Source organism: Phocoena phocoena, chromosome 2 (assembly GCF_963924675.1).
Source record: "Phocoena phocoena chromosome 2, mPhoPho1.1, whole genome shotgun sequence".
NCBI lineage: Eukaryota > Metazoa > Chordata > Mammalia > Artiodactyla > Phocoenidae > Phocoena > Phocoena phocoena.
In genome coordinates, this window is record NC_089220.1 from 116470363 (window position 1) to 116497312 (window position 26950).

The following is a 26950-nucleotide window of genomic DNA, read 5'->3' on the forward strand; positions in this document are numbered from 1 at the left end:
GCTCTTGAAGGAACCGTGTTTTATTCACTTTATCTCCCCCCGTGCCTGGTCCAGAGAATGTTCTTCATCAATGTGTGATGAGTTAGAGAAGGAGGAAGCCAGTGAAGTGATAGAGTCTTGTGTCCAGCCAGACCGTGAGCTGCCTGAGAGCAGCAGCTTCACCTCTCCACCGCCTCCTCCTCCCCTTCGTCCTCCCACAGTAAAACCCGACATGAGATTGGGCTCAGAGTGGGAACATAGATGAGTGATGGCTTCACTCAAGATTTTAAAACTCTCCACCTATACGACTTTTGGATAATATCTTTATTTAGCTCAGGTAGATGCTTCCCACACATTTCTGGATACTTGGGTTAGAACTTTTTCCATAGCACTCAATAAACTGTTCTTAAGCTCTCATATATGGTAAATGCAAACATACAAGTACAATACAGGCTAAAATAAAAAGGCCCTTGCATACAAACATTTTTAAAAGACGTTTTAACACAGGGCATAGGGAAAGGAGACCCAGTAGAAGGTGATTGAATTACTACCCCTTCCCTCCTGACCTGGTCCTGGTGCCTGGATTTGGGCACTCCCTCTGCTCTCTGCTCCCCTTAAACACAAGTCCCCAGCCCATCCTGGACAGGAACAGGGACCTTGCAAGGCCAGGAGGCAGACCTGTTCCTGCCTGCAGAGAGGAAGGCGATCTCCCAGGCACAGTGTCCCAGACCCTAGTGGTCAGATTGCTCAGCCTTGTATAAGCGGGGAGACCACCACTGTGTCGGTATCCTGGACTGCCTCTCCCTTTCACTCTTTTTTTTTTCCCTAATAAATTTATTTATTTATTTTTGGTTACTTTGGGTCTTTGTTGCTGCGTGCAGGCTTTCTTCAGTTATGGCGAGTGGGGGCTACTCTTCGTTGTGGTGCGCGGGCTTCTCATTACGGTGGATTCTCTTGTTGCGGAGCACGGGCTCTAGGCATGGGGGCTTCAGTAGTTGCAGGACGCAGGCTCAGTAGTTGTGGCTCATGGGCTCTAGAGTGCAGGCTCAGTAGCTGTGGTGCACGGGGTTAGTTGCTCTGTGGCATGTGGGATCTTCCTGGACCAGGGATCGAATCCGTGTCCCCTGCATTGGCAGGCGGATTCTTAACCACTGCGCCACCAGGGAAATCCCTCCCCTTCACTCTTGACGGCTCCCAATTGTCAAAGAGATTGGACAGGCCCTGGTGTTGCCTGCTCTAAATGTTTCTCAAGCCAGTCAGCCTGAACAGAGAGCCAGCCAGCTGGTGAGCCCAGGGGCTTCCAGAGAGCTCTTTAGAGGTTTCCAGAGGCCTGAGGACCCCCTATCCCTTCCAGGCCTCCTAGCTTAAGCACAACTTCGGAAGGGCTCCATCAGCTCCTGTGTGACCCCTGCTGTGTCCACTGTCTGTGGTCAGTGCACAGAAGGACAAGTCCAGGGTAGGGGGCAGGTATAATCTCTCAGGTTTGCCCACAGCTCAGACAGCAAAAAGTCAGCCAGACAATATCTGTGCGTTTAGGCCAAAGTTTAGACTCCCTGGGTCAGCCCCCTGGCCTGGCTGCCCAGACAGGCCAGTAGAGAGTCTAGGCTGCAGGGCTCTCCGTCCCCTAAGAGCGCATGTGCACCTGGAAGTGCTCACAGTGGGCATGCTTCATGGTCAGCCCGTAAATGGGGGTCATGTCCACCTTCACACCCGGGGTCACACGGAATTCCACCTGCTGCAGGAGGATGGCCAGGAAGAGAAAGACCTCCCAGCGGGCGATGGTCTCACCGATGCACTTCCGCTTGCCCAAACCGAAAAGAATCACCTTCTCACTGAGTGCTTTGTTAATGGTGCCATCAGCAGTGAGAAACCGTTCTGGCCAGAAGGCAGATGGATTATCCCACAGCTTCCTGTAATTGAAGAGAGGCAGCTGAAGTAGCAGCTTGGGGGCTCAGAACCATCAGGTGGGTTGAGCCCCAGCTCAGAAGAATAGGGTTTAGGCAAGTAGCTCAGGGACAGGAGAGTCTGAAGCTTAGGAGAGAGTGAAGCTTCCCCTGCCCCCTCTCAACTTACTGGTCATGGTTGATCTGCCACTGGTTTACAAAGACACAACGCCCCTTGGGGATGTAAAAGCCATTCAGACTTGTGTCTCTTGTGGTACTGGGGAGGGGGGAAGCTCAGTTAGGCTCAGGGCCACAAGGAGATCCCCCTGCCTCCCATACCGTGTCCCTCCCACCACCCTGATCAGGTACATGAACTGGAGTAAGGCCCAGCATCAGACAGCAGCGGACCCGTGGAGCCTCACCTGTGGGGGATGGTGAAGGGGACGAAAGAGGAATGTCGGAAGGTCTCCAGAATGAACGCCTCCAAATAGGGCAGCTGGGGTCTGTCAGAGAGCCGGGGCTGCCGTGCGCTGCCAATCACTGTGTCTGCAGAACAGAAAGGACCAGACAGATGAAGGGGCCACTCAGACCTTGGCCGGACCTCCTGCCTTGAGCACACTGAAGGAAGCCACCACCTACCCAGCTCCTCCTGAATCTTCTTCTGCACGCTGGGGCTTGTCACCAGGTACGTGAGGCTCCAGGAGATGGCAGTTGTGACTGTGTCAAACCCTGGCCAGGGGAGAATAGAGGGCAAAGTTAGGTGGTTGGCGGGTCAGGACAGCTGGGAAGAGGAAGGGCACAACGGGGTAGCTCATACCAGCTCCAAAGAGGTCCATGACGACATTAACGATCTTCTCATCTGACACCTGGATATTGGCATTCTCATCCAGTCTCTTGTCCTGACAGCGCTCAATCAGGCTGTCTGTGATGTCCCGAATGTGGCCCTGGGTAGGGAAGGCCCACGGGTGAGCAAGATCCCAAACCCAGACTTGCCTCTCATCCAGGCCTGGTCCCTTCCCATCCCTATAGCATCTTCCTTCAGCAGGTGACTGCCCCACGCCCGAGACTACCATTGCAGCTTCTCTTGCCTCTCCAAGGCTGTCTCCTGACTCAGGATACTTGCAGCCCCAACTCGAGGGCCACCTGACACAGAGTCCAGTACCATTACCACCTGGACATGTTTTTTACCCTTTTCTCTCCCATGAGGCCGGAAGACCAACTCTTTAACTCTTTCTGGTCCCCACAATAACTGGCCTAGGGTCCTGCATGGACAGGCTATTCAGTAAATATTGCTGTCTGATGGAAAGATAGAAGGGCTGGTCAAGAAAAAGTTCTATCTCCCTGCCAAGGATGGAGTCCCCTCCACTACTGGCTTCAAAATCCCAGGGTGAAGGCCTGCGAGAGCCTGCCAAACCCTATGCTGCTCCAGTTATCTCTGACCTCCTGACCCCTGACCCTACCCACTCCCTACCACTCATCTGCCCCTCCCGAGCCTGTACCTTCTCAAACGTTTTATAGTGTTCCTTGAGAATCTTCTGCATGAAAATGTAGAACCTCTGATTCAAGTCCTTGAAGACATCCAGGGCAGTGTTGGGCAGGTAACGGAGGATAGGGATGAAGTCGGCTGGGTTCCCAGAGGCAGCCACCTCCCCGAACTCATTACTCAGACTGACTACACTAAGCAGCTCTTGGCTGTCATGGTCATAGCGTCGGCCAAAGCACATGGCACAGATGACATTGGCCACTGACACCACTACATACCTGTAGGGGTCAAAGCGCCCAGACTCTGCCATCAGCTCCTGGAACTTGCTGATGAGGGCCTCAGCCTCCTTGCTCACGTGCTCTTCCAGGTAACAGGAGGATGAGGAAGCCGGGTCTGAGGCAACGGAGAAGGACTTGAGAGCATTCTGGGCCAGGCGTCGCCGGGCAGCCCACGCTGGTCCAGAGTCTGGGTTGAAGGTCATACTCTGGCCATCGGCGACTAAGGTGAAGCTGTAGAGGTCAGGCCGGCCCTTGAAATCATCACCCTGCCGCACCAGGGCCTGCCGGATGGTGTCCAGGCCGCTGAGCACCAGCACGGGTGTGCAGCCAATGCGGATCTGCAGCACGTCTCCATAGCGCTGGCTCAGCCGCGACAGGGCCAAGTGTGGGCTCTTCCCCAAGGTCAGCACGTGCCCGATCAGGGGCCAGCTCCAGGGCCCTGGTGGACTCTTCAGGCCTTTAGGGACCCGAGGCTGCCAGGCCCTGACCACCCAGAATACCAGGCAGAAGGTGGCAGAGGCCAGGAGAAGCTCTGTGGCCGAGATGGGGATGGAGAGTCCAAACACAGAGAACATGATCAGTGTAGAGATTCCAAGGTGGCCGCTGAGAGGTGGGATAGGAGGGAAAGATCAAGACATCAGATGGGGAGCTGGGAGGAGCCAGTGTCCTAAAGTGTCAGCACACTGGTCAAAGAAATGGAAAACCTTATCCAGAACTGTTCACTGGACATGAAGGGGAACAGGAGGTAGGAGAAGCTGTTTGTTGAGCTGCTACTATGTGCCAAGAATTTTAGCTATTCTTCATTCAGTCCTGGCCACAGCCTATGTGGTAGACTGCAGTGAGGCTCAGAGAAGATATGTAACTTGCCCAGGGTCACACAGCCAGGACGTATAGGATCCAAATCCCAATCCAAATTTGCCTAATTCCAGAGCACTTTCTCTTAACTGCTGCACCAATCTAAACATCAGCCTGTGATTTCCATAGAGCACCTATACTATTATGTACTTCATATTTTTCTAAAATCAACTTTAAATCCACACACTTAGCAGCATTCCAAACCATAATATCTGTGTGAAAGTACAGGTGTTTTTTCCCCTGACATATATTAAAATAAACACATAATCGATGTGTATCACCCAATTCCCCTTGAGTACTACCCACCCAACTAGGGAAAACACTGTCAGAGAGCAACGGATCATCCACTCCTTCAGCCTCGTTTCACATTTGGGGAAACTCACCTCCAGAGGAGGCACTGACTTGGCTAAAGCCACCCAGCACTCAGACAGAGCCAGGACTCAGACCTCTTAGGGAAAGTTCCCTGGGAAGTTTCCAGCTCCTGTCATAGGCACTTCCCTTGGAAGAGTGGTCAGATCAATTGATGAAAAGGGATTTTCCCAGAACCCTCAGTTCTCTATTGCTCAAACCCAGGGTCTAGGGAATCCTGCCAGACTCTGGGACAGGGTGGGGCAGGGACAGGGCACTGCCCCCTTACTTACTGTCCAAGCCACTCTGCCCTCATCCCCAGCTCTCTGAGTTCAACTGACCCACGGTTTAAAAGCAGCTGGAGGCCAGCTAGATTGAGGCTCCCGGTCACAGAATTCCAGGCCAGGCTTTTCACTGGGCTCAATTCTCAATGAATGAATAGTCTGGGCCTCCCGCATTTGCCAGTCACAAGAGAGCTGTGAATAAATGGAAGGCTCCCACCAGGCAAAGGTTGCAAGAAAACTCCAGACTGGAATCTGGGAAACTAGGAATGGAGCTGAGTTTAACAGAGGCTGAGACAATACTTTCTCTCTAGGTTCGGTCTAGAAAGGGTGTACAAATTCATGGACTACTCTCTTCGAGGCATGGGGCTCAGACTGGGACATCTTACTGGTGCCCTGGACCGGTGGTCAGGACACCCAGTGTTCCAGGCTCTATGATGTGGCCTTGGATTAGTCGGTTCATTTTACCCTTTTCAGCTCCAGTCACATCACCTGAGAGAGGGAGTGCGACATGATCTCTGATTCAGGGTACCCAGCTGAGAAGAGAAAACCCAGATCTGACCTGGGGAAACTCACAGTCTGACTAGTGAGGTTTCCCCACAGAAGAGCCAGCCAAGATGGGGAGGTTATATGGTTCCTACCTCAACTACTATAGCCATCCGTCTAGGGAGGCTTCCTGGAGGAGCTGAATCCCAAAGCACACTTTAGTCCCAATTCCTTGAGTGAATTGGGGATACTGCTAGGGCTTGGTGTGCCATGGTTTTCCCTTCTGCACAGTGGGTGCCCCAAAGACCTCTAGCCTTCATAAGATGGTAGGAGGCCAATCATTTGATCAATTCTCCTTTGATTTGGATATGTTGAAGTTTTGTTGAGAAGGAGGTTAGAGAGTAGATTAGCAAAGTTCCAAGAGCAAAATTACAGTGTGTTAAAGTGTGTGGGGGAAATTAGTCTTATTTTTTCCCTACGTGGGACACAACACCGTGAAATTCAATCTTCAACTGAAGGCCCAGCAATTCTCCTAAAACACAGTTCTTTGTTTCTTTCCTTAACAAGGTTTAAGCTAGTGTTAATAAATTAAAAAGAGAAATTGCTTTTCTGTCCACTTCAGCTTTGTTTTATGCCCATTTCATATTGTTGTCTGTGTTGTAATTCATACTTTTATACCATTTCTGATGTGTAAAATTGGTTGTCTTGTAAATATCTTATAAAGAGTTCAATGGTAAATAAACTATTGTGGCTGTTAATTTTGAAAAAAAAAAGATGGTAGGAGGCCAAGAGAGGTGTGACTGCTGAGTTTTCAGGGTCAAGCTTTCTGCAGCGGGCAGTCTCTCACATTGACTGCCCCCAGCAGAGGACAGAGAAGACAGTCAGTCAATGGAACAGGGTAGGCCCCTCGGCAGTGCCCAGGACTCCCACTCAGATCAGCTTCCCATGTCGGGCCAGCACACCTCAGCACTGACAAGCTATGCCTTGGGAGGGTGTCTCCAGCCAGGGGTAGCTTTTAGATAAGTCAGGGTACAGCTAGTAAGAACCCAACCTGCCCCCTCCATCTACCCTGACCACCCAGGAGAAGCCCCCCTCACACAGCCTGAAGGAGGGCTGCACTGGCTCACCTGTGTCCTTATTCCAGCCTCCCAGGTGAGCCTCATGGGGAAGCCCCAAGGCATTCATGGAGTCAGTGGGAGATGGAGCTGGAGCCTGGGTCCTGGAGCCCTGAGAGGCGAGCGTCTGCATCTAGAGTTCTGATACTAGTCGTGGGACCTCGGGCAAGTCCTGCCCTTCCTCAGGCTTCAGTTTCCCCACTTAGTGGGGAAGCTAGACTGCTTCCTCACTAAGGACACTCTTAGCCTCCTTTTTTTGAGGTGCTAGACCAGAAAGACCTTGATGCATCAAAATTTTCCTTTGCGGGGAGGGAAGGGACAACCCAGAAGCCCCCAGCACTCACCTGCGTCTGCGGGGGGGCTGCAGAGCTGAGCTGGGAAGAGTGGTCCCTGGAGCCAGGGACCCCCGAAGAAGATGAGGGAAGGCTCCAAGGAACTGTTACCTTCAGGGTGAGCGTGAAGGCACTGCCACCTTTATAGGCGGCCTTCGCGTGTGGCCACGCCTCCTGGAGCGCTGGGATGGGGCGGGGGTGGGGGTGGGGTGCGGCTGGCGAATGGTCGCTCTAGGATGGAGAGAGGAGTGGGGAGACAGGACGCAAGGGGATAGGTAAGAACCCACTATGGGATGCCTCAACCAAGTGTCGGCACTTAAAGGGGTGTACCTGGGACCCCCAGTTCCGAGGTACCCCATGGATAGGGCAGAGCCCAGCTGAGAAGGTTTTGGGGAAGTAGTCCCATGATAGCCCGAAAGAGGGTATGGGGGTGTTCTATCCCCGGGCACAGGGACCCCTCTCCCTCATTTTTGCACCCATTGAACTTTGGGGGTGCAATTGCTTCCTCCTCACTACTAGCGGATGGGAGCCAGGCAGGCAGGGAGGGGCGGAGCTGCGGGTGATGACATCCTAACCCGGGTTATTGAGTCCATGCTCGCGTGAGAAGCACGACGACCCCAGCCCCGAGGTCACCGGGGCCGGAAGACCAGAGGCGCCGATGGGCTGGCCCCTTCCCCCAGAGCCCTCCACCCACCCACCCCAGAGCCCGGACGACTAGCAGAAGTCAGCGTTCCCTGACGGAGGGGCGGGAAGGGATGGAGAAAGTGCAGTATCGCCGAGCGCGCACTAGCGGGGACACGTTGAGGCGCCTCTAGGGCCACTTTGGAATGCTGCAAACCAAGGGTACTTCCAGCCAGGACCCACGGGCCCTCGAAGTTCCCAGGGTTGCTAGCGCTTTGGCATGGCAGAGAAATCGGGCAGCGAGTGGATCTCCTGGTGGCCGAGAAAAGGGTTAGAGGGAGGCGCTTGGGCGGGCAAGAGAGGGGACCCAGGGACTAAAGAGGGGTGCGCCCGGCGCACATGCCTCCCCAGGCTAGCGTGCATGAGTCTGGCACATCCCTCCAGGGGGCAGAGGTCACGCGGTCCATCCCGGCCCCACCTGGCTAGGGGCGCGGTGCCCAGAAGTTGCGTGAGAAGGACCCGGAGGCCCGCGCAGCCACCCAGCCGCCCAACTCCCGGGCCCGGCTCAGTCCCAGCACAGTCACGCGAGCGCGGGCGGAGGGTAGGGGGGTGGGGGGTGGGGGGAGGAGTCGGGAGCGGGGCTCTTAAAGGGCCAGTCTCTAGTGGAGCGTGGGGGTAGAGGTGGAGGGAGAGGAGCCGCCGAACCCTCGTAGGTGCGTGATTGGATGCGGCGGGCGGGGGAGGGGGCGTGCAAAGGGCCTAGGTTTGCGTGCATAGCTGGGCTTTTGCAAGCAAGCGGGCTCCTGAGTGTGTCCTTATTTTTGGTCCACGCCTGTGGCGGGACATGCAGCCCCAGCACAGCCCGGGTCGCCTGGCCGGCTGCCTCCGACACTGTCCTCGTCCCTGCCGAGGCTTCCCGATGTAGGGTGTCCAGGTGTATTTGCGTGTTTAGCTCAACGTGTCCCCAACTAACCACATCACCCGCCCTCGCCGCCGCGCTCCCCAACGCTACGAATAGCACTGCCATCCACTGGCCCAGACCAGGAAACGGAGCCTCATCCTGCCCCGTCACCTTCCACAGCAGTTGGATGCCACCTCGTGCACTGCACAGATAAATATTTACCAAGTGTCTACTATGTGCCAGACACAGTTCTGGACGCTGGTGATTGATATAGAGGTGAACAAAACTGACAACCTCCTGCTTTCCTGTCGCTTACATTGTGAGGCAAGGGGGGTGGGAGGTGGAGACAGAAAACGCAGAGTCTCAGAGGGTGAAAAGTGCTATAGAGAAAAATAAGGCAGAGAAGGGGTAGGAATCGTGTGGGGTCAGACTGCAATTCAAAAAAGGCTGGTTGGGGAAGGCCTCACTGAGAAAATGACACCCAGCCCAGGCAGGAGGGTGAAATCAAGAATCAAGGCAGATATCTGGAAGAAGAGTGCACCTGGCAGAAGGAACAGCAAGTTCAAAAGCCCTGCACAGCGGTCCTTGGGAGAAGGAGCAGTACCAGGGGCACTGGAAATATGCAGTGTCTTGTGACTGGGGAGTTCTCCTGGAATTTAGTGCCCCCAGGGAGTGGGATGTTGCGACGGGGGGGGGGGGGGGGGGGGGGGGGGGGGCACGGGAACCCTGCCCCAGGTGCAGGGAACACCTCACTGAGACACATGGGACTTTCTTTGTGTGAGATAGAGACATTGTGGGGTCTGAGTCAAGGAAGATCACCGGCTACTGTGCTGAGAACAGACTGAAGGGGTAAAGGACATATTTCTCCACTTTGGTATCTGTCCAGCCCCACTGCCACAACCTCATCCAGGCCCCCATCATTGCTCCCTAGAGTACTAACAGCCTCGAAGCCTGGGTACCATCTGCCTTTCACTCTCTCCAATTCCTTCTCCACCCTGTGGCATCTAAAGTGGTCTTTTCAAAAATGCAAAATCTCGGGCTTCCCTGGTGGCGCAGTGGTTGAGAGTCCGCCTGTCGATGCAGGGGACACGGGTTCGTGCCCCGGTCTGGGAAGATCCCACGTGCCGCGGAGCGGCTGGGCCCATGAGCCATGGCCGCTGAGCCTGCGCGTCCGGAGCCTGTGCTCCACAAAGGGAGCAGCCACAATAGTGAGAAGCCCGCGTATCGCAAAAAAAAAAAAAAAAAAAAAAAAAATGCAAAATCTCATTCTAACACCACCTTGCCCCTTCAGTAGCTCCCATCTGAATAGAAACCAGAATCGTTAGCAGAACCTACCAGGAATGCCCACCTCTACTTCTAATCTCCCCTACTTAAAGTCTCAGCTAAGACATCCCTTCCTCTGAGAAGACTTCCTGGATCCTTTCCACAGCAAGTTAGATTTCTCCTGGTCTGTTTCCAACACTATTCCATGGTAATTCCCAGGACATTTGACTCTTGCTAGCACCCCAACCCAACCTGTCACTCCATCCCCCATGTTCTAACACAGAAAACCAGCCTGTGGGAAATTGATCTAATAAGCCAAGTCCTTGCAAGATAAAGGACTTGGTAAAGGAGTTAAACCCAGCTGTATTACGAATGGGGCACATGACCAGGGTGTTGAGCCCAAAGTACTGATGATATAATGGTGGAATTTAGCTAACAGAACAAGCAGGAGGCAAGGGAGGTATTGCTGAGCTTCCATGCTGTCCGGCATCCTTCCATTCATTTCACCTTTGCATCTCTGGCTCAGCCTGAGAAACTCCATGGTACCCAAGAGAGGTCTGTCCTTTAATCCCAACTGGGGCTAGAGCCACAGAGAGTGGAAAAAACTTGTGTAGAAGCCATGGCAAGGAAGTGGGAAGCAAGGTACTCCCAAATCCATCACTGCTCTGTAGCCCAATCTCTCCCTTTGCACTCAGAGTCCCCACCAATGCCCTAGCTCTAGAGAATCATGGCAGCCTGCTCATCGTGGCTGGAAGACCATCTGATGGGGTTCCTGACCAGGACACAGAAAACCACTTCTCTTGGTAGAAGATACACTGCTTTTCTCACATTCTCCAAGGGGCTCTTAATCCCAAAGAAATTCATTAGCTAATTAAGCCAATTCCTCTCCCGCTTCTCAGCTGGAGAGACCGATGCCAGAAAGAAGAAGGCCCGAGGACAAATGACAAATCAAAGCAGAGCCCGGAACTCTAGCCCCTTGCTTCCAGGCCAGGGCTCTTCCTACCATGGTTTATTGTCCCAGACTACCAGCAAAGCCCCAGGGGGCAAAAGGTAGACAGGCTCAGCCTCTAGGTCAGGGCCCCCCATCGCCCCATCTTCCTGGACAAGAGTCTGGGGCACTGGGGTTATGGGAGGCCCTGCACTTCTCATCACCAAGCCCTGTCTTGGGGAACAGCTCTCAAGATAGGAGGGGACACTCAGGAGCATGGGGCAGAGAAAGAGGGAGACAGGCAGGAGGTTAGAGGACCTTGACCCGGAGCTGAACAGCCAATCCTGGGTCAAAGTTTGTATGCCTTTGCGTGAGAAGCCCTTTGGCTAGGATTCCCTAGCGATCGATACCAGGAACACAAAGGAAGGGGTGGGCAGGGCAGAAAGGAGAGGGCTCTGGGCTGGAGGGAGAGAGACAGCTGAGGGTTCTGGCCCAGCAGAGTGACCCAGCTTAGAGTCTTCAGTCAGCATTGCTGAGGGCTACATGGCAAGGGGATGAGGAGACAAGACCCAGAATAAAACCCCTACCCCATGGTGGAAGCAGGAAGCACGCTGAACAGAGCCTGTGCTAAATCTGGAAATGCTACAGGAGCTGTGAGAAGGCTGAGACCCCTGGGGGAGAGCAGAGGACTAGAGAAGGGTCCTGGTGTATGAGGAGTACAGGAAGGGCACACCTGGCATAAGGAGGGGCCATAACTTGAACAAGTGGGAGGTGGAGGTGAGGCAGTTTGAGAAGAGTGGAGTTTGAGTGGATGTGGAGAACTGGGACTTGTCTTCCAACGTGTCCTCACCCCACCAAGCCACCCTCCACCCCACCTGAGATCTGAGCCCTGAGCGCCTTCTCCTCTCCTACCTGTGCCCAGAGAGCCAGAGAGATTTGGTTTGCAGGATCCAAGGCTCAGATGGGACAGCCCCTGGCTCTCTGGCTCTTGGCTGCTATAGATATGGTGACAATACTTTCCTAGGATAGTCTTGGACTAAGCCTATTAAGTCTTGTCTATTAAAAGTACCCTCTGGGGGCTTCCTGGTGGCGCAGTGGTTGAGAGTCCGCCTGCCGATGCAGGGGACGCGGGTTCGTGCCCCGGTCCGGGAGGATCCCACATGCCGCGGAGCGGCTGGGCCCGTGAGCCATGGCTGCTGAGCCTGCGCGTCCGGAGCCTGTGCTCCGCAACGGGAGAGGCCACAGCAGTGAGAGGCCCGCGTACCGCAAAAAAAAAAAAAAAAAAAGCCCTCTTTCCTTCTCAAAAGTGTCCTGGCTTGGGCAATAAATTATATGGTCACACCAGTGATAGTCGACATGTGAGTGGTTTCGTGTGCCCAGCATCCATCCTCTCTTCTTGAAATACCACTTCAATTGTCCTTTGGGGACCACCCCACCCCTACTCTTAGCCAATAGGCTTGGTGGAACTAACCCTACCCCAGGCTACCAGGCTGACACATGACTCAGACCAAGCCACTGAGAACCCTGTGGGGTTTTAATGAAATTGTTGGAAAAGAAATGTTCTCTTTCTGCCAATGGTGGCTAAGCTGGTTAGAAAATAATTCTGGACCTACCAGTGGCCACTTTTTGAGAAACCCATTAGAGGAAAGAAGAACTGGGAGATGAGGGGAGGGAGGGAAAGAATTGATGACATTGAGCACCTAGATCCAGTTATTCCTGAAGCCAATGAAGTTCACCATAAAACATCTCCGTTATGTGAGTCAATAACATCACCACCTCCACCGTCTCCTCCTTTCCCCCTTCTTCCTTCTTCTTTACTGTTTCCTCTTTCTCTTCTTCTTTCTCCTCCTTCTCCTCCTCCTCATCTTTCTCTTCTAGTAGGAGTGGATTTGGGGATTTGCAACTGGAAGAATTATAACCAAAACCTGCAGGCCAGAGAGGCTTACCCAACAGCGTTCTCTGAGTGATTAAACCTCGGAACTTGAGACAGATCCAAAAAGGCCTGGGCAGGTTGGACAGAATCCTAAGAAGTTATTCCTATCTAATAGCTTCCCACTGGTTTGCCTCTGTGCCAACAATGCCACCATAAGCACCACTGTGAGCGGCTAGTTTTATCTCCAGAACACCCCATGGTGGAGGTGAGGAGTTGTTGGCTGGGAAGTGCCTGGAGAGAACCCACACTCGAGGCAGAGATCATCAGATGAGTCTGTGCCATCTCACTGCTCTGGGAGCAGAGTTCACACCCTGCTGGCTGGGATGCCCTGAGAAGGAAGGTGCCCCATTTGCACTCCCAGCTCCTAGCTGAGGAAGAGACCCCATCCTTTCCCCAAGTTGAAGTTTTCAGAAGGAAGTTTTTGAAGAATCTCAGAGGAAACAGTCCTTACAATGGCCTGCAGGGCCCTTCCAGATGTGGCTCCCATTATCCCTCTGACCTCCTCACCTGTTATTCCTGCTTCCCCGGCTCACTCCTCTCCAGGCACAAGAGTAGCCTGAGGTTCCTAAGACACACCAGGCAAGTCCCTCCCTGTATCTGTCAGGGTCAGCCCCTGCAGGAAACAGAGAGCCCTCTCAAACTAAGTCATTGAGGAGAATTTAATAAAGGGACCATTTACAAAGGTTCAGCGTTTAGGGAAATCAATAGGGACAATGCAGCAGTCCAGGGCTAGCAGCAGCAAGGCCAGAAGTGATGAGGGGAAAGAGCGGGACAGAACCCAGAGGAGGTGGCTGTGGAGAGGCTATAGAGAGGAGCTGTGGCCTTCAGTAGAGAGTTGCTGCTAGCATGCAAAGACCCTACAGGGAGAGAGCCTAATACTCTGATCTGGGACTTCTCTGATAGTGCAGTGGTTAAGAATCCACCTGCCAATGCAGGAGACACGGATTCGAACCCTGGTCCAGGAAGATCCCACATGCCGTGGAGCAACTAAGCCCGTGTGCCACACTACTGAGCCTGCGCTCTAGAGCCTGCAAGCCGCAACTACTGAGCCCACGTGCTTCAGCCACTGAAGCCCGTGCACCTACAGCCCGTGCTCTGCAACAAGAGAAGCCACCACAATGAGAAGCCCATGCAACACAACGAAGAGTAGCCCCCACTCACCGCAACTAGAGAAAGCCCACGCGCAGCAACGAAGACCCAACACAGCCTAATAATAAATAAATAAATTAATTTTTTAAAAAAGGGATGCATGACAAGAGATGCGCTCTTGTCCCTCTGGCCCTTGTCATGTCCGGATGTGATGGCTGGAACTGTAGCAGCCATATTGTGACCTTGGGGAAAGGCTGATATTCCGAGGATGGTGGAGCAGAAATTTGCAAAGAACCACTTTGTTATTCACGGTCCTTGCAAGAACAGAATCCATTCAAAACTGAATCATTGAGAAGAGTTTAATAAGGGGACTATTTACAAAGGTGTTGACAGGTTATAGAGAAACTAACACAGGATAGTGTGGTACCATATGACTAGTAACAGAGAGGAGCCCTTACTATCTTGAGCCTGAAGGAGCAAGAGGAAGGATCTGTTTCTGGAACCCAGAGAGAGAGAACTGTAAGGAGAGGAGAGCTGCCTGGCAGGAGCTGTGGCCTAGCATGGTGACTTTGCAGGGAGGGTCTGGAGAAAAAATACCCCAGACTCACTCTCCTCCCACCCTCCCATCTCATGCCCATGCCTCCCATTGACTGAACCCAACAAGTCACCAGAGGATGGGGAGCCCACTGACACAGTCTACTGAGGTCAGCCTCTCAGTGCATAGAGTGGGGTGGAGAAGTGGGGGAGTGGATGTGGAGGACAAAGAGGATTTTCAGAACAACCTGGGTCCGCAATGATCTCATTCATTGTTTGCTTGCTTGTTGTCAGTCTCCTCCACAAAGGCAAGGTCTGTCTTATTCACTGTTCTAAGTTTCCTCTGAGAACAGTGGCTGGCAACATAATTTATGCTCAAAGAATATGGCTGAACGTCCACTATGTGACAGGTACTGTACTAAAAACCGAGTAAATGAGAACATAGTTTGCTTCAAGTTGTTCGTGGTCTAGAGAGGGCAAAGGAAACCAAAGCAATATGCCACCGTGGTGTTTGTGCCACGGGAGAGCTATGCCCAAAGGAGGAGGATCTAAACCAGAGTAGGGGGTCAGGATACACCCCAGAGGAGGTGGACCTGGAGCAGAGTTTTGGAGGCTTTGCTTTAATGGAGAGATGAGAATGCTTTGTCATATATGCATCATAGTACTGCAATATAAGTAAGCATCTCTAACCTGGAAGCAATGCATTTCCATGAGAGTGTTTGTTGGATGGGGAAGAGGTGGTTGAGAGGAGGGTAGGGTGTTCCAAGCAGAGGGAACAACACGTCTGAATGCACAGAGGCAGAGAACTAGAAGAATTCTAAGAGTTCCTTCTGACTGGTGGGAAAGATGCATGAGAGGGAGGGAGTCATGGGAAACAAGGTGAGAGAAGTGAGTAGGAACTGGCTCACATGCTGAGCTAAGGAGTTTGGTTTGGTTTTTGAATGTCTTAAGAAATTAGTACTAAGGGATTTTACAAAGGGATATGGATTGCTCAGATTTGCAATTTCAGGAAGTTCGCTTGGGTGGCAGTGTGGAGCCCAGATTGGAGGGGTGGGATGGAGGGAGCCTAGAACTGTGCCATCCAATACAGTAGCCACTAGCCACATGCAGGTACTTACATTTAAAATTAAACAGAATTAAAAATTCAGTATTTCTGTTGTACCAGCTGTTTCAAATGCTCGGTAGCCACATGTGACTGGTGGCTACCTTATTGGATAGCACAGACTTAGAATACTTCCATCATCACAGAAAGTTCTACTGGGCAACACTGCCCTAGAGACAGTGATACCAGATAGGAGGTTCCTGCAAAAGTCCAGGTGGGAAGCGGCGCTGAGAGTCTTCTCCAGGCAGCGCCACAGTGATGGAGAAAGTGGTCAGACGCAAGAGGTATTTAGGTGGTAGAATCTTGAGAGTTTGGTGGGAGGTGAATAAGAGAAGGAGTCTTTGTGGATTCCCAGGTTTCTAGCTGGAGTGATGACTCAGAGGGAAGGTGTTTGGGCAGGGAGGTGACATCATCCATTTGGACATGTTGAGGAGGAAGGGGCAGGGGCCCTCTGGGTGGACACATGCAGTAGCGGGTGATTGGATGTCCAGGACTGAATCTCCCGGTCCTTATATGATAGATTGTGAGATACACACCTGACCCAGCTTTAATTATTTGCCTGTGCTTCCCACAGCACCTGTGTCCACCATGGTCCTTCCTCTCTGCCAGGTCTGGGCACAGAGATGAATGGGACTCAGCCTCTGTCTTCAAGGGACCCACAGTCTGATTTAGGGTTTAGTTTAGATGATGATCCAGCCCCAAACTACAGCTCTTTGTGGCTAGATCCACAACAGAGGTGAGAATGGAGTGATGAGGGGCACAGAGGAGGACTTGCCCCACAGAAGCAGGGAAGAGGCTGCCATTTACTGTGTTCTGACCACTGGCCAGGCTGGTGAATGTGCAGTAAATAAACCTGTTGAGTGACCCTCGCCCTAACCGTAGCCACACCCTGCCTCTCCCTGGGCTCCCCCCTGGATAGTCAACTCTCAATGTGCCTTCTCTCATGATAGCTTCCTGATTTGCCCACTCCCCTGCCCCGTGCCCACTGAACTGCTTTTCCCCGGTATTCTGGCTCTGGGGAAAATTACTTAACATCTTTAGGCTTTCATTTCATCAACTGTAAAATGAGGCCAATAATAGTACCCATCTCATAGCGCTGCTATGAAGCTCAAAGAGACGGCCAGTGTTAAACATACAGCACAGACCTTGGGGCATAGTGGGTACTCAATAAATTTCAACTGTAAGGATTATGACTTGTAATTTCTATAAAACCAACGCAGGAAAATGCTGAAAGCAGTCTTCGCGAAACTCTTAACACAGGCTAGCACTCTCACTTGTGAACGCTAATTGGTTCAACAAATCTTTTTCTAAATACATGCTGTGTGTCAGTCCCTGTGCTAGAGACTAGAGATCTGAAGAAAAGCAGAGGTTGCCTTGACCTTCAAGGATCTCACAGTACATGGGGGAAACAGCATGATGGGGGCTGTCGAGGAGGGCAGTCTGGGGCCTGTGGGATCTCAGAGGAGGGGCTCAGACCCAGCCAGCACGGTGGCAGCTGAGCAGCGTATAAAATGATGAGCAGGAGTTGGCCAGGGAACACAGGATGGGGTGCAGGTTTCCAGTAAAGGGATCAATATATGGAGAAAAACAGTGGAGGCGGGGCAAGTGGGATGTGGTGGCAACGAGGCCAGAGAGGTTAAGCAAGAGCTGCCGCAGAAGCCTTTGGGAGCCAAGCAAAGGAGTTCAGTTTTTATCTTGAAATCTAGGGGGAACATTGAGGGGTTTTCAAAAGGGAAGTAGTCAACAGACACTCAAGGATGGCTGAAGTCTAAAGATTAAAAACAATCCAATGGGGGCTTCCCTGGTGGCGCGGTGGTTGATCCACCTGCCGATGCAGGGAACACGGGTTCGTGCCCCGGTCTGGGAAGATCCCACATGCCGCGGAGCGGCTGGGCCCGTGAGCCATGGCCGCTGAGCCTGTGCGTCCGGAGCCTGTGCTCCGCAACGGGAGAGGCCACAACAGTGAGAGGCCCACGTACCTCAAAAAAAAAAAAAAAATGTTTGAAACAGTAAATTTTATATTTTACCACAATTTTTAAAAGTGAAAGAAAATTTATAGACCTGCATAACACAAAGAGTTCATCTTAATGCAAACTATGGACTTTAGTTGATAATATTGTATTAATATTCACTCACCAATTGTAATAAATGTATCACACTAATGCAAGATGTTAATAACAGGGGAAACTGATTGGGGGAGGAGGCATATGGGAGCTCTCTGTACTTTCATTTCATTTTTCTGTAAACCTAAAACTGCTATAAAAATGAAATCTATTAAATTTTTAAAGTTCCGTGCCAAAAAAAGTACACAGCATGATTTAATTTACATGAAAAACAAAAACTAACAAAACTAATTTATGCTATTAGAAGTTGGGGTCATTGTTATCCTTAGGGAGAGAGCGCGAGGGGTTTCTAGGGTGCTGGTAACATTGTGTCTTTTGATCTGAGGACTGGTTACAAGACTTTTGTTAAGTCTGTAAAAAAATTCATTGAACTCTACAGATTATCTGCACTTTTCTGTATGTATCTTGTAATTTAATAAAGTTTTAAGAAAATATTTAAAATAAAAAGATAACTCATCTCTTATGCAGAAGTCCAAATAATTTACACAGAGACTGTCCTCAAGGAGGGGAGCAGAACTCTCCATTTGTTGGTGTGGGCTGTACACGTGACTCCCTTCCAAGGAGCACAGTACAGAAAGGGGAAAAGAGTAACGTTCCCATGGAGAAACCTGAAAATCACTACTGCAGCCCAGCTGACCAACACCAACGTCAACCTTCCTGTCAAGTTGATAGTATGTACCCTTGATATGATATGATGCAAATGGCTCTTTACTCCTGTGGTCTTCCTACCAATAACCCATAACCCCTGTCTTACCATGAGAAAAACATCAGGCAAATCACGATAGTGGGACATTCTACAAAATACCTGACCAGTTCTGAAAAAAGAGTCTGAGAAATGTCTCAACCAAGGGGAACCTAAAGAGATATGGTGACTCAGTGTAATGTGGTGTCCTCCTTGATGGGATCCTGGAACAAGAAAGGACAAAAGGACGTTAGGCAAAAACGAAGAAAATCTGAACAAAGTACGACTTTAGGTAATTAGAGAGAGAGAGAGACAGAGAGGGAGAGAGAGAGGAAAAGACAGGAGGGGAGAGAGACAGAGAGAAACAGTTTTCTACAAAACCTACTCTAACTTCAAACCTTGACCTTTTTTATAGAGTGAGCTGAACCCAATGAAGGTACAGAGAGAAAACATCTTCCCTTTCCTCTCAGCCACAGTCTTCAAACAGGCCCTGTGGCTTTGCCAGATTCCCCAGCCTTGCCTTTTGTTTTTTGTTTGTTTGTTTTTTTAAGTATTTTAGAAATTTATTTATTTATTTTTGGCTGCGTTGTGTCTTCATTGCTGCGCGCGGGCTTTCTCTAGTTGCAGCGAGCAGGGGCTACTTTTCGTTGTGGTGATGGGGCTTCTCATTGCGGTGGCTTCTCTTGTTGCAGAGCATGGCCTCTAGGCGCATGGGCTTCAGTAGTTGTGGCACATGGGCTTCAGTAGCTGTGGCTCGCGGGCTGTAGAGCGCAGGCTCAGTAGTTGTGGTGCACAGGCTTATTTGCTCCGTGGCATGTGGGATCTTCCCGGACTGGGGCACGAACCCGTGTCCCCTGCATCGGCAGGCGGACTCTCAATCACTGCACCACCAGGGAAGCCCCAACGTTCACACATTTTTGGCATTTGGTTGTCTCTTTAGTCTCTTTGCTCTAGGAAAGGCCCTTGTCTTTTTTTTTTTCTTTCTTTCTTAATGACATTGACCACTTTGAAGATTCCAAGCCAGTTGCTATGCCCCCACAACATGAATTTTCTTCATTCACTTTTACCATCTCTCACCAAGAGGGAGGAGGCTGAGGGGGCCTCTCTTTACAATATAGGATCCTCATCATTTCTTGTTTTCAGATTAAGGACCAGGGCTGAAATTCAGAGGTGGTCAGAACATACCTATTTCTTATCTGGTTTCACAGGTTGTTGGAGGGGTATTACAGGGCACCTTTCTGGAGAGGAGCAGTGAGTCTCCCCCGCTGATCAGCCTGGACTGAGTGCCCCCAGACAGGGTCCCTCCTCGTGGGTACAATGGGAAAGTAGGTTGGACTAGCCCAGAGAACTTTCACTCCCAGCACCCTCCCTTGCCCTTGAGAGAAATAAGCATTACCTCCAGACTCTGGGTTCTGAAAGGAGCTGGACATTCCTCCCCGGGGACATAGTACCTATCCCCAGAAGAGCTGCCCCTGGGCCCTAGGAGGTAGGTGGAGCTGAGGGATCATGGCCCAAGGCCAAGAGCTGATCCTTTCAACTTTTTTTGGTGACTTTGATATCAGATGACCGGGACAGCAAGGCCAACCTGATTGGGGTGGTAGTTATGAAAGGCCACTCACCCAGAGCCAGAAGCTCTGTATCAGCTTCCACAATCCTACTGATCTCAAGCACCTGCCTCTACAGGTACCTATCTTGGGCTCATTTCTTAGCCCTTGGGATTCCCCATCAAATATCCTGGGAACCAGTGGAGATGGAGGGATAGGGGGGAACACCGGGTTAGGTGTAGGAGGTCTGAGTTCTGGTTTTTTTTTTTTTTTTGGTTGCATTGGGTCTTCATTGCTGCACGTGGGCTTTCTCTAGTTGCGGCGAGCGGGGCCTTCTCTTGTTGCGGAGCACAGGCTCTAGGCACTCGGGCTTCAGTAGTTGCATGTGGGCTCAGTAGTTACGGCTCACGAGCTCTAGAGCACAGGCTCAGTAGTTGTGGCGCATGGGCTTAGTTGCTCTGCGGCATGTGAGATCTTTCTGGACCACGGCTCAAACCCGTGTCCCCTGAAATGGCAAGTGGATTCTTAACCACTGTGCCACCAGGGAAGTCCTGAGTTCTAGTTCTTGCTGCCCAGCTCCAGACTTTGGTTTCCCCATTTTTAAATGAGAAGCTTGGACTGGGCCACCTCTAAGGACCCTTAGTGTGACTGGATTGAAGAGGTGGGTAGGGCTCCCCACCTGGCATGAGGGCAGCCCTGGCTCTGGCTGCAGCCCAACCTCAGCCTTCCAGACTGTGAGAGGATGGGGCTGGGGGCGGGGGGGTGGACTTCCCTGGTGGTCCAGTGGTTAGGACTCCACGCCTCCACTGCAGGGGGCACGGGTTTGATCACTGGTTTGGGAACTAAGATTCCCACATGCTGTGCCATGCAACCAAGAAAAAAAAAGACTCTGAGAGAATGGGGACTTGTCCTTGGAGGAGGTGTCCTGGTTGGTCTTGATAAAGAATGCCCTGGGGAAGGGGGTATCAGAAGCCATTTGCATCAGCCCTGGGACCTTGATCCCATCAGTGTTGCTAGCGGGGAGCAGTTCCCTGTTCCGAGGGTATGAGGAGGTATCAGCAGGAAGGATCCCCGCGGTACAATGCCCAGCATACACGCTGCACTGGGGTCCACAAGAGTGCTCCGTTTTGAAGTGATCACTTCAGCCTCAGAATTGGTAAGGGGATGGCCAGGGCTGGGATTTCAGACGCTCAAGCTGGGAATCTCAGGGCTCTTTTCCAGCGCTCAGATTCTGTGATACACCATGGGTGAGCTCCTGGGATGAAGGATCCATGTAATTTAGTGAATGCAACTTAGTCTTTCTGGTGTCCAGCTGGGAGCCAAGCACAGAATATGTACAAGTGCTTATTGACTGAGTAAATGAATGAATGAGTGGCTTTATCTCGTCCCTCAGTCTGGCTCCTCCGTTCTCTTCCCCTGTAGTTGGTACAAATGGCATTGTCCCAGGCCACTCCCTTCTCAGCCACAGAGCTTCTCCTGGCCTCTGCCACCTTCTGCCTGGTATTCTGGGTGGTCAGGGCCTGGCAGCCTCGGGTCCCTAAAGGCCTGAAGAGTCCACCAGGGCCCTGGAGCTGGCCCCTGATCGGGCACGTGCTGACCTTGGGGAAGAGCCCACACTTGGCCCTGTCGCGGCTGAGCCAGCGCTATGGAGACGTGCTGCAGATCCGCATTGGCTGCACACCCGTGCTGGTGCTCAGCGGCCTGGACACCATCCGGCAGGCCCTGGTGCGGCAGGGTGATGATTTCAAGGGCCGGCCTGACCTCTACAGCTTCACCTTAGTCGCCGATGGCCAGAGTATGACCTTCAACCCAGACTCTGGACCAGCGTGGGCTGCCCGGCGACGCCTGGTCCAGAATGCTCTCAAGTCCTTCTCCGTTGCCTCAGACCCGGCTTCCTCATCCTCCTGTTACCTGGAGATGCATGTGCGCAAGGAGGCTGAGGCCCTCATCAGCAAGTTCCAGGAGCTGATGGCAGGACCTGGGCACTTTGACCCCTATGACCACGTGGTGGTGTCCGTGGCCAAGGTCATTGGTGCCATGTGCTTCGGGCAGCACTTCCCCCAGAGCAGTGAGGAGATGGTCAGTCTTGTGACGAACACCCATGATTTCGTGGAGACTGCCTCCTCCGGGAGCCCCGTGGACTTCTTCCCCATCCTTAAATACCTGCCCAACCCTGCTCTGCAAAAGTACAAGAGCTTCAACCAGAGGTTCCTGCAGTTCCTGCAGAAAATGGTCCAGGAGTGCTATCAGGACTTTGACAAGGTAAGCCCAGGGTACGGGAAGTGTGAGGGCACCCAAGAGTCTGTGTGTGGCCCCGCTTACCCAGCTCCAAGGTACCCACACCTGGTGTGCTGCCAAGGCCTAGGAAGGCTCTGGGACATCTCAGATCACCTGTGTGACCTGGAGCCAAGCCCTCTCCCTCTCTGGCCTCAGTTTCTTCATGCCTATAGCCTCCCTCTCAGGGCTGCTCCGAGCCCCAGGGAGATAAGGTCGTGAATGGGGCCCTGGCAGAGCCCTGTAATGTGGGGTGCTGTTATCATGAGAAGGCTTTTTTTCTGCTGGAAACTGAACCCAGACAGAGACTAATTCCCAGCTCGGGTGTCACTTTACTTCCCTGTACTCACCCCAACCTCCTTCTCTGAAATTGGACCCCTGGGGTTATTGGGAGGAAGAGTCAACGGGGCATGAAATGATACTTTAAGTCCTACCTTGGGCTGCTACCAGCTCCTGTCGTGAGCTCAACCCACTGCCCAGAGGCCAGCTGGCAGTGCCAGATGGGATGGGGCAAGGTCCAGACTTCCACCCCAGAAGTGCTGGGGTGCTCCTAAGCTTGTGCCCCCACAGAACAGAGTCCAGGACATCGTAGGTGCCCTGCTCAAGCACTACGAGGATAACTCCAGAGCTAGTGGGGGCCTCATACCCCAGAAGAAGACTGTCAACCTTGTCAACGACATCTTTGGAGCCGGTAGGAGCCAGACCCCTGCCCCTCCATCCCTCAGTGCCTGCTGTTCACACACAGCCTTGCCCAGCCCCGGGGTCCATCAGATAACTCACCAACTACGTGTCAGATGGTGCAGGACACAGAGACCAGGCCCAGGCTCAAGGTTTGAGCCCAGGCTGTACCACCAACTCCCAGTGAAAACTCAGCCAAGTCCCTCTCCTCCTCTGGGCCTCAGTTTCCCCAACTAAACAATAAAGGTTCTCTGGGCTGTAAGTCTAGGCCCTTGTAATTCCAGCAACTAATCATGAAAGCAGTGACTCAAGTTCGTGCTGAGGTGATTCCACCTCTGCCCTTAGAAAATTCAGGGTGAGGGGCTTTGGGGGAAAAGGAGGCAGAGAAAGACAATGTTTGCTACATACGTGGTGGGTGCTTGGTAAATGCTGCCTTCTTGTTCCTGTCTTCCTTTTTTCCTAACCTTGCCCCATGCTGCCCAGGGTTTGATCCGATCACAACAGCCATCTCCTGGAGCCTTCTGTACCTTGTGACAAATCCTGAGATACAGAGGAAGATCCAGGAGGAGCTGGGTATGTAGTGAGCCCTAACCCTCTGGTGGAGAGAAGCCTTGGGGTCCCAGGTCATCTGTTCAATCTATATATAGCTGTTATGTACCTACTAAGTACAAGCCCTGGGCATACAATGGTGCCCACCCTTGCCTAGATGATACTGGGTGGGTCAGTGTGTCTCAGACCTGTAAACAGACATAGTACCAGATAGAGTGACACCTGGTATGATTGTGGATGCAGATGCCATGGAGCAGTCTGGACAACCCCTAAGCCTTGTCCATCCTCTGTGTTCTGCAGACACAGTGATTGGCAGGGCGCGGCGGCCCCGGCTCTCCGACAGATCCCAGCTGCCTTATTTGGAGGCCTTCATCCTGGAGACCTTCCGACACTCCTCCTTCGTCCCCTTCACCATCCCCCACAGGTGAGGCCTGCCTATTCTGCCCTCCCACCTCTGAAATCATTGCCATGTTTTCTCCCCAGCTTCTCAGCCCTGGCCCTGGTCAGACCTCAGCAACTTCTTCCTGACCATGACACCAGATTCCTCACAGACCTTGGCCTCTACTCTGCCCCCATCCAGTCCAAACATGATCAGAGTACCCGGCTCTCAGGAGAAAAACCACACTTCTGACCTCAGCTCTCATTCACCTCTGCTCACATTCCCTCCCTACAGGTACTCTCAACCCTGCCAGGCTGGCCTCACCACCCCTTACAAGCATGAACCAGCCAGTCTCCAATTTTGCTTATGTTGGACCTTCTGCTTGGAAGGTCTACAGTCTTCTCTGGCTACCAGAATCCTATCCTACCTTATCCTGACACAAACTTCCCCTCCCCTAGAAGCCTTTCTCGATTCATCCAGCTGGCATAACTTCATTCTGATATTTTGTAGGACTTACAGCCATTGGTCCTTGATTAGGTCCTGGGATTTTAACAATGTCAGGAGAGTTAGTGAACATTTACTTCAGCCCATATTTTGGTCTAGTTATACCCAGAGGAAGGGGCCTGATGCCTCAGCCAAGCTGGGAACTCCCCAGGACTGGCCCAGACTGCCTGCTTCTTGGCTCCAGAGAATGGCCAAGGGCACAGCTGGGTACAGAGAAAAGTTTAGTAAACCTTTGTTGAAGAACAGGATCTGAGAAAGGGGAAGAATAATTTCAACCCTTCCTTGCCCCTGCCATTCCCTCCTAGTGTACGGTATAGAAACCATGGTGGACAGGCTATTGGAGTGGGGTGAAGGAGCAAGAACCTCTGTGGGGGGGTATAAATCAGGAGTTTGGGATTAATATATACACAACTACTATATATAAATTAGATAAACAACAAAAACCTACTGTATAGCACAGGGAACTATAGTCGATATCTTGTAATAACCTATAATGGAAAAAACCTGAAAAAGAATATATAGGTATATATATGGCTGAATCACTTTGCTGTACATCTGAAACTAACACAACATTGTAAATTAACTATAGTCAACTTTTTTTTTAATTGTTAAAAAGAAAAAAAAAACAACCTCCCAGAGACACACTCCAGTTTTCCAGCCCCTGAGCCTGACAGAGCCCTCTTCCCTCCTTAGCACAATAAAGGACACAACACTGAACGGCTTCTACATCCCCAAGGAACGCTGTGTCTTCATAAACCAGTGGCAGGTCAATCATGACCCGTGAGTACATATCCCCCACTGAAAAATGTGTGAAGTTCAGCAGTCAGGAAGGCTGTTTGTGCCCCTAGGAACTGGTTATACAATAAGGGAATGGTGCCTCGATGGCTCTGCAGCCTGCTCTAAGGGACAAAATTCAGGTCCATGTTTCTCAAACTTTAATGCATTGACCAGGAAGTTGGTTTTAGATTTCGGTGCCCAGTCCCCCGAGAATCCTCTTCGGTAGGTAAGGTGGAGTATCTCAGGTGATTCTGATGTGAATGGCTTAGGGACCTCTTTGGAAAATCTCACTTTATAGATAGGAGGATCATATAATTTACCATCCAAACTAGGGCACTTCTGTGTGTGAAAAAGGATGCTGTAAATAATTACTCCAAAACAATAAGCATAAACCAGGATGGATGGTTGATTCCCCTTGTATATTGAGTAGGATAGAGATGGACATGTGTTCCTTCTTTTAATTTCTTTTAGTTAAAGTATTATTTCTTTAAAATAAAAAATTAATATTAGGGCTTCCCTGGTGGCGCAGTGGTTGAGAGTCCGCCTGCTGATGCAGGGGACACAGGCTCGTGTCCCAGTCCGGGAAGATCCCACATGCCGTGGAGCGTCTGGGCCTGTGGGCCGTGGCCGCTGAGCCTGCGCGTCCGGAGCCTGTGCTCCGCAATGGGAGAGGCCACAACAGTGAGAGGCCCGCGTACAGCAAAAATAATAATAATAATAAATAAATAAATAAATAATATTAGAAAGCACTATTTTCAAGGCTGGTGATTTTAGAGAGAGCTATGTAAAAGAAATAAACATCAAAATACAGTTTGGCCCCTTTCCCCACTCTCCTTTCATTGCGCTAGATCTATTCTAACACAGATGTCCCCCACCCAGGCCTTTCCCAAAGGGCCTCCCCAGCCCAGAGATACCACTTCCTCTGTTCATCTCGCAGGAAGCTGTGGGGGGACCCATCTGAGTTCCGGCCGGAGAGATTCCTCACTGCCCATGACACCACCATCAGCAAGACCTTGAGTGAGAAAATGATGCTCTTCGGCATGGGCAAGCGCCGGTGCATAGGGGAGGTCCTGGCCAAGTGGGAGATCTTCCTCTTCCTGGCCATCTTGCTTCAGCAGCTGGAGTTCAGTGTGCCACCAGGTGTGAAAGTGGACCTAACCCCTACCTACGGGCTGACCATGAAGCCTGCCCGCTGCAAGCATGTCCAGGCACGGCTGCGCTTCCCCATCAAGTGAAGAAGTTACAAGCATTCTGAGGCAGAGGGAAGGGTGGAGGTCACTGAGGAATCTTTGTTTCTTTTCTTTTCTTTTTTTTTTAACTAATAGCTTTATAGAGATATAATTCATAGACCATATAATTCACCTCCTTAAAGTATACGATCCAATGGCTTTTAGTATATCACAGAGTTGTGCTATCACACCACAATCAATCTTAGAACCTTCTCATCACCCAGTAAAGAAACCCATACCCCTCAGCAGTCACTCCCCATCTCCCCCTAACCCACCTTCCCTACCCCGTTAGCGCTAGAAAACTACTAATCTACTTTCTGTGTGTTCAGATTTGCCTGCTCTGGGCATTTCATATAAATGCAATTATACAATAAATGGTCTTTTGTGACTGGCTTCTTCACTTAGCATGATGTTTTCAAAGTTCATCCATGTTGTAGTATGTGTCAGTAAGCCCTATTTTCTTGAGTCCTGAGACTAGGCTCAGTTCACTATTCTTACTTCTTTCCTGTATGATTCACGTCTTGGAACACTTGAAGGGAACAGAGAAGAAGGGACCCAGCCTTGTAGGCCAAACCCAGATGGGTGAAGGGGGATCCCTCATGTCCTATCCTCAAAAGGTAGAGAACATCTGACCTCTCACAATGTTCTGATTTGTTCATCCATAGCTAGGGGAAGATAAGCCCCCCAGAAATGCTTGGGTTACCTGCAAAAAGCGCAGGTCCCATCAAAAGGGGACTATCAAAAGAGTGAAAAGAGGGCTTCCCTGGTGGCGCAGTGGTTGAGAGTCCACCTGCCAATGC

At 51.5% G+C, this 26950-nt stretch overlaps 2 protein-coding genes across 3 annotated transcripts; one reads left to right on the forward strand and one right to left on the reverse strand.

The window, feature by feature from the left end:
* Window positions 1–285: 285 nt before the first annotated feature.
* Window positions 286–7160, reverse strand: CYP1A1 (cytochrome P450 family 1 subfamily A member 1). 2 transcript variants are annotated; one of them, XM_065900279.1, is made up of 7 exons: window positions 7053–7160; window positions 3362–4226; window positions 2680–2806; window positions 2502–2591; window positions 2285–2408; window positions 2053–2139; window positions 286–1889 (listed from the first exon to the last, which is right to left on the reverse strand). In XM_065900279.1, exons 2-7 carry the CDS (start codon window positions 4196–4198, stop codon window positions 1604–1606), a joined length of 1551 nt encoding a protein of 516 aa, XP_065756351.1. In that variant the 5' UTR covers window positions 4199–4226; window positions 7053–7160; the 3' UTR covers window positions 286–1603. The 2 variants fall into 2 exon arrangements, with proteins under 2 accessions (XP_065756351.1, XP_065756356.1); XM_065900284.1 differs by lacking the exons at window positions 2053–2139; window positions 7053–7160 and having other exon boundaries at window positions 1604–1889; window positions 3362–4198.
* Window positions 7161–19823: 12663 nt separating this feature from the next.
* LOC136117874 (cytochrome P450 1A2) lies at window positions 19824–26520 on the forward strand. The gene is made up of 7 exons (XM_065870833.1): window positions 19824–19899; window positions 21183–22022; window positions 22605–22725; window positions 23196–23285; window positions 23562–23685; window positions 24838–24924; window positions 25859–26520. The coding sequence occupies exons 2-7, from the start codon at window positions 21192–21194 to the stop codon at window positions 26154–26156; spliced, it is 1551 nt and encodes a 516-aa protein (XP_065726905.1). The 5' UTR covers window positions 19824–19899; window positions 21183–21191; the 3' UTR covers window positions 26157–26520.
* The last annotated feature ends 430 nt before the right edge of the window (window positions 26521–26950 follow it).